This window comes from Saccoglossus kowalevskii, chromosome 18 (assembly GCF_978046115.1).
Source record: "Saccoglossus kowalevskii chromosome 18, keSacKowa6.1, whole genome shotgun sequence".
NCBI classification, from domain to species: domain Eukaryota; kingdom Metazoa; phylum Hemichordata; class Enteropneusta; family Harrimaniidae; genus Saccoglossus; species Saccoglossus kowalevskii.
The window spans coordinates 25,817,667-25,832,100 of record NC_140658.1 but is presented as its reverse complement, the minus strand read 5'-3'; the positions used below and the strand labels follow the sequence as shown (position 1 = coordinate 25,832,100).

Here is a 14,434-nt window from a genome sequence, read left to right as displayed (position 1 = left end):
ATAAAGTCTGATTTAAAGTTTGATTTTTGGGAAATTTTTCACCCATTAACCTTTTCACCACCAGTTCCCTCTTTTCACAAATTCACAAAATAGTCCCATTTATAGTCTGCACATCCCTTCAAAACAAACAATTTATTAACTCATAACAACCTACTGAAGGAGGTTAAAGGTTACAACAACAACAAAAATTACAGATAAAAATTAATCAAATTACAATGGCTAATAGTTTAAAGACAACCAGAAACAGACTAAATTGAAGTTAGTAACGGAAATATATAATAAAGTAAAATGAAACACCAACAAAAAACTATAAACTGAATATAAAAACAAAAACCCAATGAATAGGTTTAAAAAAAAAAGTTAATCTTCAGAAGATTGGGACAAAAATAGAAAAATGTTTTGAGTAGAAAGTGAAAATTGACTCAAATTTTGTCTATTGGCTCCAAAATTAGGGGTCATTTCCAGGAATATTGAAAAATGTGAGAAAAATGTGCAGAAACATTTGGGTGAGAAAGTCTGGTGGTGAAAATGTCAAACAACAAAGTCAGCTTGTGTAACTTTACACAAAACAAGTCTTCATATCTTGTAACGTTTTGTATTTTAGTACAACTATAATAATGCTCTAGCGGTATTTGCTTAGTGTTTTTTTGAAATGTAATGCAAGAATTGTAAGGAATGAAAATATGCAAAATGATTCATTAACAATTTGGCGGGAACAAATTATTGCGTTTTATTTATTTTATTTTTTTTTTAAATATTTTTTGGGCCAGGCGACAGTTCCGGACATTGGGTATCACTGTTGTCTCTCCTGACTTTTTTGTATGTGCAAATTGCAAGTGCTAGTGACGAAACACAGTGCATTTTGCCACAGAAGTCGTATTCATGTTTGAGACTACATGACAGGGCTGTGTGGCCATCTCTCTGTCAAATGGCAATTTGTAATGCGCTATCCTGGCGTCAACCGGACCCATCAAACACAAGCACCTGCGGACCTTAACCAAGGTTCCCCCAAAGTCGCATTCATTAGTGAATGAATCTCCATTGAGTCTGTGGCACACTCACCCAGGGTAGGGGTCGACCCTTTGATGTTCAACCTAAGGTAGGATTTGAACTTGGGTCTACCGATCATGAGTCTGATGCGACAACCACTATGCTACCAGTAACCGGTAATTATTGCGTTTTAATATTATTGTGTGAAAAATGCATGTTTGCACAGAATTTGAATGACTTTGTTTTCATGTTCTTGTGTTTTGTGATTTTTCAATCCACTGGTCAAAAGATAGCCATTAGGCCAACAGCTATTTTGCCCCAAACCTATTAGTCAGACATGCTCATGCTCACGACCTTAGACGATAACAAGTCTGGACCAATTCCATACAAGATTTATTGCCGTATGGGGTGTAATAAAATTGCTCATCATCTTGTTTAGTGATTCCATTCAAATGGCTGACTGGTTGCCATTTTGTTATACACATGTATATGTATTTGTATGACATTCCTCGACTCATTCAAGTTCGTTGATCGCTATCAGGTGTCACTGAATACGCACTTGACAGGAGCCGTGATGAATTGTCAGTAATCTTGTCGTAAATGATGATATGTCTCACAAGGTGGATTCGTGTGATTGGTTGATGGGGGCGTAACAGGGTTCTGTTGTCAATACTGAACAAGGATGCAAAATGAACAACCCTTACCATAGTATTTATTTTAAATGTACCTAATCAAGCATTGAAAAACAGCACAACAGTTCACACGGAATAGAAGGTGATCTTTTCTCTTCCAAGGAGTTTATTTTACCCCCTTTGATACGTGCAACCTAATTGAAAAGTTGATTTGAAAGACTGGAATTTCAATTTCATTTTCTTCAAATTGTTTACAGATCAGAGACTCGGGTGAATTGATTCTGAACAAAGAACTTCACAGAAAAGGTGAACCCTCACTAACACCGGGAAAACGTAGTTGGAACGATGATATAGCCGGGAGTGCTCTGAAAGTGAAAATGCAGAAGACTGAGGGGGACGTTGGTGATTCTAATGTGAAAATTGAAGAAAAGGACCATGAGGAAAAAGACGAGACTAAAAAAGGGGTGATGAAAAGTGAACTTGAAAATAAAAGAGAGGAACTTAGACAGTTTATTTCTAACATTGAACTTGACAAAGTGAGTGGAACTGAACTTCGATGCAAATTAGAAGCAATTGATCCAGTTATGGCAGACGGAACTCATCCCAATGATAAAAGAAAACTATTTAGGTAATAGTTTATCATTGCTGGACTATAGGTTGTTTTTTATTATCCTAGAATTGATGCGAGTTCTGCTGACTAAGACAGACTGCGTAGGCACAATAATCTGGTATTGAACATTAGTTGATTGAATGATGAGAGATCAAATGATTGAAAAAGAAAACCCTGCTTGCATCATCTGAATTGGCCACTGAAGTACATGTATTTGAGAAATATTTTATCAAACTTTTTCAAATTTGGTTACTGTAAAATGAGTAATTTTCACTGGGTTTAAATTTCGCTGATTTACCATTTCCGGCATATTCAGTGGATTTTAAATTCACGCTTTAATCATTTAGATAATGTGTTCTATGCTAAATTTTACATATTCACTGGGTTTTAATTTAGCGCATTTTCCAGTCAGCGAAAATAGACAAAATTAAAACCCAGTGAATAATTAATCCTTTTACAGTATGTTATTTCTAAGTTTCTGGTGAGATCCAAAATGCATGACATCAGCATAAAAAAATCTGAATATGTCATCGGGATATTATTCAAATTTTGTACCTGATAATGTGAGCAAACTCTCACATTGGACATAATTTAAATAAATATGTTTTTTCTCATTGTTTTTATTATTTCTAAAATACTAACTTTCTTTACCGTCATGTTTAGTCTCAATGTGAGGTCACAACCTTTTTTTCCTTGATGACACTTTAGAAAATACAATATATGTAAAGCCTGAAAAACAACAACATTGTAATAAGTCTCATCAAGACGCTATATGAATTTTTGCAAAGTCAAAATAAAAAAGGAAAACACTAGAACAAACAACAGAAAATAATATTTTTTCAGAGAATTCAGGTTCTAAATGGGTTTGATAGGATTTTGGCAATGATTGGACATCCACATTTTCCTAGCACTTACAGTAAAATCTGTATTATAAGCTGCATCCCTAATAGAAGTTGCACCCGTTCTTTGATTGAGAATTGAGAATCAAAAATTCATCATTTCTCATATGTGTAGATGCTCTAATAGAAGCCGCATCTCTTTTGTTGTTGCATTGTAACATTTTATTAGAAGCCGCAGCTTCTAATACAGGTTTTACTGTACAAGCAAAAATACAGTACTATCCTACTACCTTAAATACCAAAAAAATCAGCATACAATGCAGCTGGTATTTACCTTCAATACGACATTTATGTGACATTTGCAATTTGAATGCTGTATTTGATCCATTAGTAGCGCAGGTACTTAATTGACAGAGGCATTTCTATCAACAAAAAAGGTGTATTTGAATGATCCAAGTATACAGGTGAGGCCATTATTTCATGCACTTCTAATGGAGCAAATACAGTACACTGAACACATTTTATTTCTATTTCAGAAGTCTGCAGGTTTTTGTGGATTATGGTGTGATACACAGTGAATTACTTGAAAAGCAGCGTTCAACCGAGGGTGGAAGCGTGCTCGGAGGTCCTCTCCGTTACAAAGATGCGTGTATATTGTGGCTACAGTGTGAAAGATCTGGTAGGTAAACAAATCAAATGTGGCTGAATTTTAGCGGCCTGCTTTACATAAAACGCTTCACGCGACAAAATAGCAGGGGTAGTCCTTTCTGTGATCTGCTTGTTTTGTAAAGATTTTATCAAATTCTTAAAAAGTTATCATTCAAAGTCAAGCTCTCTGTTTCTTCCAAAGTTAACATCAAAGTTTGTGAAAAGCACAAGAAACTTTAACCGAGGGAGTCGTCACCTGCACACGCATAAAATGGCCATAGAGTGTCATTGTTATAAGCATTATCCCATGATCCTTTACATTTTTAGCTAAAGTTGTTATCATTGCTTAGGACTCGATTCCTGTGATTCCTCAATTACTGGTGATGGACGCTTTGGCACAGGTGACAACCAATTCACTTTAAACTGTAGGAAATGTGATTAGTTATGCTGCTTCCTGTTGGGATTCTATAGTGTGAGCGTTATTTTACGGCATGATTTTATGTCAATCATGCGTATTCAAATCAAACCGTTAGTGACATTACGTTCAAGACACACAATAATTTGCATATTTTATTAAATTATTGACTTTTTACCTCCGCTGTCATCTTAGATGACAGAGTGGGGGCTGTTCATATTGGTGAATGTCTGTCGCTGTCTGCCCATCATCTCTCAACAATTCCATTTTCAACTTCTTCTTGAAAACTAGCAGCTCAATTACTCTGATACGTAGCTACCTTTGATGGACCTCTGTCAGATTTGTTCATTTGATGACGATAACTTCAATTCTATTTTTGGCGAATATTTTTGATGAAAAATGCTATATTCAACTTCTTTTTGAACGATACCAACCTGATTGCTTTGATATTTGAGATGCACATTATTTTTGTGAACAATTTGTTCTCAATTTGGCTACCACAATGTTCTTATGACAGAGGAGCTATTTTGACCGTCAGATCGCTTGTTTCAAACAAAATGTCTTACTTACGCTCTGTTGTGGCAACATCTTTCTGCCACTGATAATTGATGGTTCACTAAAGTTTACAAATTTTGTACATTTTTTCAGAAATATTGTACACTTCATAACATGTGGGGGATTTTATTCAGGGTGTGGCTAATTCCAAAATATGTCCGAATTTGAGTGAAACCCAGTAACGATTTGTCAGAATAATTTATGAATCTCAACAAATGATGTACCATATTTGCTAAATTATTAGCACATGTGCTTACATAAAGTACAGAGATTTGTCTCTGGTCAAAAATGTTATATTTTAATGAATCAATATATACAGCCAATGTGATTGATGTGTACTGCCAGTGGAGCCAATATGGTGTGCATACCTTTTTTTCGAAAATGGTAGATATAATTTTAATTAATATTTTACTTAATGCTTTGATTATCTGTTTACATTCATATGCCACCAACGTTTTTTATAGTTTAATTGAGATTGATCCCAAATTTTACCGATTCCTTTATATATATATTTTTTTTACTGATGTAAATTTGCCAAATAGTGCTATTACATCATTAGCATTTTAAATTTGAATTTTTTTGGTTTTTGATTTTTCACTTTCTTTCATATGCAACAATTTGCTTGTCACTGAGGTAGTGTGTGACCTTGAAAACAAAATACTTTGTAGCATTGAAATGGGGGTGATTTTTTACTGATACTTCTTTGCTGTTTTCTATTGTTGAATGTGGATACATTGTTACCCTCGGTAACAGTATGGTAGAGTTGGCCTGGTGACCACAACTGTCCATCAGTGTCAAAAAAAGTGATTGATGCATGGGGTGATATTAAATTGTGATTGGGAGGGGGGGTACCTTTTTTTAGGGTCAGACCATTGTTTTTATCATTGGGTAATGGATAGGTTTCAAAAACATTTGGGAAGACTTGCATTTTAATATAAACTGTGTAGAAGCCCTACAAACATACCTCTCTGAATTAAGGGGTTAAATATTGGAAATCATTGAGGGGGGTGGCCAGTGCATTTTTTTCAGTGTTTTTCATTGTTTTTTCTCGAGTATGCAACCTCTTTTCCCTGCAACATTTTGCATGCAAATTTTTCTTTTTCTCTGTGTCTGGACTGCAATTTTTTTTAAAACAAACCTTCCAGTCACTTCTCTTCCGTGATGTTAAATACTAGTAGTAGACTCCTATCGAAAAGCACATTAATGGTGAACATTCAGGAGGGGAGATGCATATTATGCGTTTTATTTTTTTGGGAATTTGAGCTAGATTTGTTGATTATATTACTCATGGTTCTTTTTTTTTTATTTTTTTTTTTTTTTTGCCAGATGACAGTTCCAGTTTTGTATGTCACTGTTGTTTTGCTTGACTATTTTTTTTAATGTTCAAATTGCAAGTGCATGGTTTTTGTGTACTGCTTTTCGTGACTTTTTCACATTTTGTCCTGTAGGATTATTTTCCCTTGTTCAGAACCCTCCTTCCAGTTTACCACCCCCGAGTTTGCAATGGTTCACACCTCAGGATGGCCTGATTGTTCTAATAACCTGTTGTGTAACAGAAGGTCGATGTAACCTTCCTTTAGATCTCAACAAAACTCTGATGTTAGGAATAAAGAGGTGGATGAGGAGGGATAATAAAGTGATAAAACATCTACATAATAACCATATAATATATCAATGTACACTTCGATAATCCAAGCGACAGCTGTAGGATTATTTGTTTGTGTTTTATTAACTCGTATTGAAACAGGTTTGAATAAGTTTTGATTTGAATTGTTTCGTTTATTCTGAAAAGAAAAACATCACAAATATCCTAAAAATGTAGGTTTACGTAACCTATAAAACAGCTGTGAATCGTCTGATCCCAATATTAAAGAATTCACTGTAAACTGCTAACATTTCATTGTGTGGAATTTTCAAAGTTTGTTTATTTGGAAACGTTTGATTGAACAAAATCTCCTGAAGGTCACTGTAGAACCCCCCCCCCCCCCTAAGTCTTACTGTACCTGGGCAGCCTGGATACCAGATTACTGTTTCCATGGTTACCCCTTCTTCACTACTGTCTTCACTTGGCAAGAGTTTGCTCATAACTTGGATTTATTGCATCAATATACTGTAAAACATGTTGAAAAAGTGTCATGCAATTTTAGCGAATTTTAGTAAAATGACATAATAGCGAAATGTTGATTTAGCGAATCTCTCTTGTCATTGTTGATTTGTTTGTTCGGCGGCCATTTTGAATTGATAATAAAGTCATTAGCGACATCTTGAATTAGCGAATCAGATCTCTCGCTAAATTCGCGAAAAAGACATGCTTGCCAAAAAGACATGTTTCACAGTAGGTCCCATGTGAGAATGTGTGTAAAATTCGTTGTTTGTTTACAAAAAACTCACTCCCTGACAACTATTATAGAGTGAAATTAACACTGCAGCTTCCAGTATAAATGTCTGTTTCAATGCTGTTGTATTGGATGTTAGAGACAACTCTAATTACCTATCACAAAAAAATATAGTAAACTTACATTTTCTCCATATTTTCCCCCAAAATTAGATTTGGTCCAAAATGAACAAAGAAATTATAGAAATTTTCATACATATGTCACGCATGTTGGCTTGAAAAGTGAGATAGACTGTTGTGTTGAAACAGAAGTCGTCACCTGCACTTGCAACGTCATAGCATGTCGTTGTTTACAAATTGGTGGCTACCTTCGAGCCTTTTGCATTTAATTATGCGTTGTTATCATCGTTAGGTCTCAATGTTTGCACGTGTTCAAGTAATGATCCCTATGCCTTATTTATTGCACATAGTCATTTTTTTTTATGGTATCAATGAAATAGATGAACTAATATCACATCTGACCTGTTTAACACTTGACCTACTCTAGGAAAGTAGAGATTTCTGAGTAGAGAATCGTTAAAGTAATTTTATAAGTCATATTTTGTTTGTTTTCGACCATTCTTCCATGCCATATATTATTGAGTTGATTATATATGATCTGTCTTCTCGCATATACCCCGGTACTTTGGAATTTATTAAGTTTTACCGTACTTCCCCGATCATAAGCCCAGGTGCCTCAGCAGGTAAAGTCGGGGCAAAGTAAGGGGTGGGCTTATACTTGGAGACCACCTCAGAAAAGATTTTTTTTTTTTTTTTCGGTTTACAAAAAAATGGTTGACTGGCTGCCTTTTTCCAGTTCCAGAGTCATATCTCTTACATGCTTTGAACAATCACATTCAAACTTGACATTTACAACACAAGTCATATCATACATAAGCATATTTTGTTTCATAATCTAATTTTAGTGCTAAAAATTCATCATTTTTGCCATTTTCTGAACTGGATCATGGTCATGCATGGACATATTTCATTCAAACTTGGTATGTCCAGTAAATTAAACATAATGGTCCTTTGTATCATGTCTGTCATACGAGTGTGAATAATTATTTGGCACTAAAAATAGGGTCAATGACTTGTTTAACTTCTGTTGTCAAGAAGATAGATCACCATGAATTGTTTGAAATCTTTGTCTGTGTGTGCATTTTTGCAACTCGTTGCTATGGCATTACAAATTTTTGGGGTTGCACCTGTGGAGGTTTCTTGTTGTGATTCTCATTTAGATTCTCGTAATTGGTCCTTTGGTTGTAAATAGTTGGAGGCCATTATTGGTGGCTGGAATTCTAGGTTCTAGTAAATATATCCTGTTATCTGTGGAAGATCTTTATGATGGTCATTTCCCCTCCTATATCCTAGTTTGCATTTTTTTCCAAACTTGCCATGGCAACGCACTGAATTTGTGTAACTGCTTCAAAGGCTAATGTCGCCAGAGACTTTTCAGTTTTGTAGCTTTTTGGCTTTGGGGAATTTATTCAGTGTTTTCCGAATAATCATTTCGACTTTATCATAAACTGCTTTAGGATACAGAACAACTTAGGATAAAAGATTAGTTTGTTACTATGGAGACTCCTGCTATATCTCACTAGGGAAGAAAGTTGAATTGTTAATATGATTATTTTACATTGTCTGTCTCCACTCTTACATGATTATTGACCCAATTCTCAAATAGAAATTGATTCAAACTGAAGAAACTAAATGAACCTGTAACCTTTAATAAACTTATCCTACGATATTATTTGCTGATTTCAATGTAAAATTGCAGTTACCTCATCAGTGACTTTAGTCAATATAGCTGACATTTCCCCCATAATAGTCATGCCCAAGTAAGAGACGTTTGTTTTTTTTGGTTGGCACATGTAGGTAGTGCAGTGTTTAGTGAAAGCTAGTGAAAAGCAAAATTTTTCAGTCAGTTCTAGATCGCGAATTCTAACCCGTAAAGTGAACAATTTCCTCACTCACTTCAGTGTTTGGATTTTGTTTTGTTTCTGACTAGTGAGGGAGGAACTGTTATTTATAATGGGGGTGGTTAGAATAAAGTCCGAAAAAAACAAATATTCAAAACATGTACTGTATGAGAAGATAATTATGAAATTATGTTCATGCACGGACATTGTATGGTTGTATGAATCCCCAAGGAAAATTGTAGGGTAGTGCCCCCCAACCTAACTACTGAGTATGTGTTTTTTTTAAAACAATACATACAATGAATAAAATATTGTTGATTAACATATTTAATTGTTATGCAAATTATCTTTATTGCTATGCTATTGTGAAATGAAAATTACAATAAAATTACACTCGTTAATTTAATAAGTGTATGATTTGCACGTTGGTCACGACACGTATTGCATGTGTTATGGCGTTACGACACGTATTGCACGCGTTATGGCGTTACGACACGTATTGCATGTGTTATGACGTTATTTCTTGACAGGCTCAAGGCTTGGCAAATCAGACTGCTCAGTTCTGAATGAATCTATATTATCAACTATTCATGTTGAAAGAAAAGCCTGCATTGCTTGCTTATGTAGCAGTTTTAGTCAATAGTACTTAGCCACTATGTATCGAATAGAAATATGTCACAGGTGTAGACATGTAGTCTGAAAACTGGATTCTTATCCAGGCTTCTCATATCTGGGGTCCAATATCCTTTCTGGGTCATGCTAATCAATTCACAAATTTTGTTCAAATTTTGATCAAGGGCAAGACATAATAATATGCATATACACATCAATTTGTTTTTGAATTCAATAAAATTGAACTAACTTACTCGCATTTTAGTCAGAAACTACTTTCATGTTTTCTTGGCATTACTTTATCCATTTTAATTAAAATAACATTTGTTACTGTTATCATTTTATTAGTGATTCAAAATGTTTAAAGTGACATTTATTTTGGGGTGTCTTGTTCCTTACTCAATTCTTATTCTGATTTTGCTGGTAGAAAGTCAAGATATTTATATGCACTTTTGATTTTATTTTGTGAAGTTTTGAATTTATGATCGTATTCAAAATTATATAATGATGCAAAAATTTCATAATGGCATTTTTTCCAGTTTTAGATGAGAGGTTAAACAAGAGAGTAGATGAAATGATGGATGCAGGACTTTTAGATGAGCTGAATGATTTCCATAGCAACTACAACCAAGAGAGACTTAAAAGCCACAAACCGGAGAGGTGAGATGATTTTCATGGAGTAGTCACAGCGCCCTCTATAGTTTCGTTTTATAAATAACACGGAAATTGCTCTGTGATCGAGGTGTGGTCACTGACCTCATCAAGCTGGGACATGCAACTGTGGGTATCCCTTTTCATGTAACTTTAGTTACGATCCCGTACCCAATTCACACTTTAGAAGAACTGACAACAAAGCTATGTCAACACCAATGTTACATTTTCTTTTGTTATATCGGCTAAATGTGGTGCCAGGATGTAGCTACATAAAATGAGTCAACTTTGAGTCAAATCAGAGAGTCCATCTATTAATACGAATGAAACTAAAAATTAAGATAGTAACAGTTTTCATTTCACTATGATAACAGGAAAAGGAAACAAAAGTTGTCAGTTTTCTCTAGAAGGAAACAAAACTGCCTAAAAGTAAACTTTGACCTGTCAAACTTTATCATTATATCAAGTGTATTTTGTTATGGTATTTAGAAGCGATATAGCCTAGCCCACCAAATATGAATATTGGCACAGCATAACCTTTGAAACATAGAAAAAAAGGGTAAGACTAAAACTGTTTCAAGATGCTAAATTCACTGGTTATATGCTTTACTGTGATTAAATGTACTAGAGATTATAACCCTCGTTGCACATGGAAAACTGAATCAACATATATCATATGTTGCGCTATTTGGCTGGTTCCCATCTCAACTGTCATGGCACACCAAGCCACAAGAAGCCGGTAACTAGTAATAATACCAGCATTCTGATTGAACTATGAGGTCTCCATTCCTTGTTTCAGAGATTGAATTAACCCCATATTCTGCTTCCCAGACCCCCAATAATTACAGAGAAACCAAGAGCAGGGGTTCCCTTTACCTTAAACAATGCCAAGAATATATAAATCTGTTTTGTTTGTAATCACTTTGTACAAAACTAGCCAGGAATGCTAGAACCGTAGCAACTCCAGGCAGGCAAACTGACGTGATGTTACTGTATTAATACGTGTAATGTTTTTAAAATTACCTCAATTCACACTTTAGAAGAACTGACAACAAAGCTATGTCAACACCAATGTTACATTTTCTTTTGTTATATCGGCTAAATGTGGTGCCAGGATGTAGCTACATAAAATGAGTCAACTTTGAGTCAAATCAGAGAGTCCATCTATTAATACGAATGAAACTAAAAATTAAGATAGTAACAGTTTTCATTTCACTATGATAACAGGAAAAGGAAACAAAAGTTGTCAGTTTTCTCTAGAAGGAAACAAAACTGCCTAAAAGTAAACTTTGACCTGTCAAACTTTATCATTATATCAAGTGTATTTTGTTATGGTATTTAGAAGCGATATAGCCTAGCCCACCAAATATGAATATTGGCACAGCATAACCTTTGAAACATAGAAAAAAAGGGTAAGACTAAAACTGTTTCAAGATGCTAAATTCACTGGTTATATGCTTTACTGTGATTAAATGTACTAGAGATTATAACCCTCGTTGCACATGGAAAACTGAATCAACATATATCATATGTTGCGCTATTTGGCTGGTTCCCATCTCAACTGTCATGGCACACCAAGCCACAAGAAGCCGGTAACTAGTAATAATACCAGCATTCTGATTGAACTATGAGGTCTCCATTCCTTGTTTCAGAGATTGAATTAACCCCATATTCTGCTTCCCAGACCCCCAATAATTACAGAGAAACCAAGAGCAGGGGTTTCCTTTACCTTAAACAATGCCAAGAATATATAAATCTGTTTTGTTTGTAATCACTTTGTACAAAACTAGCCAGGAATGCTAGAACCGTAGCAACTCCAGGCAGGCAAACTGACGTGATGTTACTGTATTAATACGTGTAATGTTTTTAAAATTACCTCACCACTTTAGGTACATGCAGTTTGGCTGAAATTCATGCCAAAATGGCGATTGCTATAGTTACCAGCATAATTCAAACCTGCTAAAACAGATTTGTTGAGCAAACTTGAATTCACAACTTCACTATTCAAACATGGTAAAAAAATTTTAAATCAATATTTTTGCCTGTTTGACATCCAATATCGCATCATTGATTTTGGCATGTGAGAGGGGGGCACTGTGAAAGTTAACTCATCAGCCCTTTCACCATTACTGTCAACTCTTGTAACCTTCCACAATATAGTCCTGTGTTCAAAAGCTGCATGTTTTTATCAAAGTCTCAGAAAACACCCATTTACAGAGACGTGCATTTTGAATTTCAGTGAAGAACTGTACACACATGGTATATTTCAGTCTATCGGATTTAAGGAGTTTCACCCGTATTTGCTTTTACCAGAAGACGAGAAAGACAAGGATCATGGCAAGAAATTACTGGAAAATGGCATCCAGGCTTTAAAGTTAGCAACCAGACAGTATGCTCGGAAACAGAACCGATGGGTTGGAAATAGATTTCTGAAAAGTGAGTTAATTTTAATTATGCGTAATCATAGGCCTTGTCTATACCCACCAAAAGGTGACACATACTGGTACTTATGCTTGAACTCAAAAGGGTCACACATCCTGGTACTTATGTATGACCTCCACAAGTTGAAGACACCACTGTCTTGCCTGATGTTTTTTTTTTTTTGGTGCTAGTCAGGGCAGACTGAAATTCTGATTTATACATCCTTTCGCTTGTTTACGCCTTTAATGCTATAGTTTTTTTCCTGTAACCATTTTATTGAAAAATTTTGCAAATTTCGTAACTACCGTACTCGACCGCGTTAGCGCCCATGCCCGGGCAGGCGCCCACCCCCCACTTTTGCGCAATTTTTATATTTGGGGTCACATTTGGCAAAGCGCCCACCCCTTCAAAATGCAACTAATTTAAAACTTGGTCTTGCGTAACGAATCTTGGTACCGTAATCGTTTTTATATGATACAGCGTGGATATCGACCGTTGTGAACATGCTGTGAATGCCTAGAACGCGGTAACCGTGCATAAACTACGCTTCGATAATGACCTGTTAATACAAGTAAAATGCGGTAAATATTTCATGCCATATTCAGTTTACCTCTCAAAAATGGCTAGTTACTAGTTTTTTGGAAAAACTATGTCGTTTATTCGCTGAAATCAATTCCAACAGATCGTACTTCGACATCGATAATTCACTTCCGCATTGCGTTACCGGAAAGTCTTCGGGAATTTCCGAAGAATTGCGTCAGTACAACACAGCATTGTGATTGGTTAATAACCAACTTGACCCATTAGGTCAAAGGACGCCACTGCAGGTGAAATCTGCAAATGCATCATGGCGGAAAGTGATTTTCATCGAGAGTTTGCGTACGATCCAACACCTTTGTCAGTGGAGATAATATGACAATTTTGACTTCGACTGTGTTCCAACAGACTCAAATGTTTTTAATTTCGTAAATTCTGGTGGTACGTAATTAATATTGTAATAAAATGTGCATATTTTTTGTGATCATTTCTGTTTCTTCATTGTGAAAATCAATGACGACTCAATTAATTTCGTAATTTGATTTCCCTCAAAGACGTAATCTGTTACTTGATGAATCAAATTTTTCATTTGCACTCTTTTTCGAGGGGGGTGCTCGGGTAAGCGCCCACCCCTAAAAAATCATGATTTTCTGAGTTGAGGCCCCTGGGCGCTAACGCGGTCGAGTACGGTACAGGTCTTAAATTATTCTTGGTCTTGAAAAGTATGCACAATGAAAATTAATGATTGTGAATTTTGTGAAAAGTATACTTTTCTTGTCCTGAAATGTAAATATAATTTTCACCAGATTTTCACCAGATTAATTTTCAAACCAGAACAACCTACCGTAACATGCTTTAAGAAATCTCCAATATTGTACTAGACAGGCGCTATTACTGTCATGCTTTAAATATTGTGAGATCTCTAGTCAGAGTCAACACAGTTGTTTTCTTGATATTTTCTCAGGGCCTGGTAAAGAAGTGCCACCTGTGTATGGTTTAGATGTCACTAATGTGACAGACTGGGACACCAAGGTATTGGCACCAGCCGTGCAAATTCTACAATCTTTGAGTCAGGTGAGTATGTCATTCATATAGGTTCCCAAAAATACAAGTGTTGATACATTCAGCAACTGACACGTACGTACCAAAGATTAATGAAATGAGTTCCTGTACTGCCTGAGTACTTACTTCGCTGTATTCTTGTGATAACTTTATTATTATCGATCTT

General features: G+C 35.4%; 1 protein-coding gene across 3 annotated transcripts in view; it reads left to right on the top strand.

Moving 5' to 3' along the window:
* Positions 1-14,434, top strand: part of LOC102810275 (tRNA dimethylallyltransferase-like) — a 44,519-nt gene that overhangs the window by 23,830 nt on the left and 6,255 nt on the right. For all 3 annotated transcript variants that reach the window (XM_085493173.1, XM_085493171.1, XM_085493172.1), the window contains 5 exons: positions 1,880-2,250; positions 3,608-3,750; positions 10,137-10,257; positions 12,488-12,684; positions 14,171-14,280. In XM_085493173.1, coding sequence (XP_085349299.1) covers positions 1,880-2,250; positions 3,608-3,750; positions 10,137-10,257; positions 12,488-12,684; positions 14,171-14,280 — 942 coding nt within the window. The remainder of the gene's footprint in view (positions 1-1,879; positions 2,251-3,607; positions 3,751-10,136; positions 10,258-12,487; positions 12,685-14,170; positions 14,281-14,434) is intronic.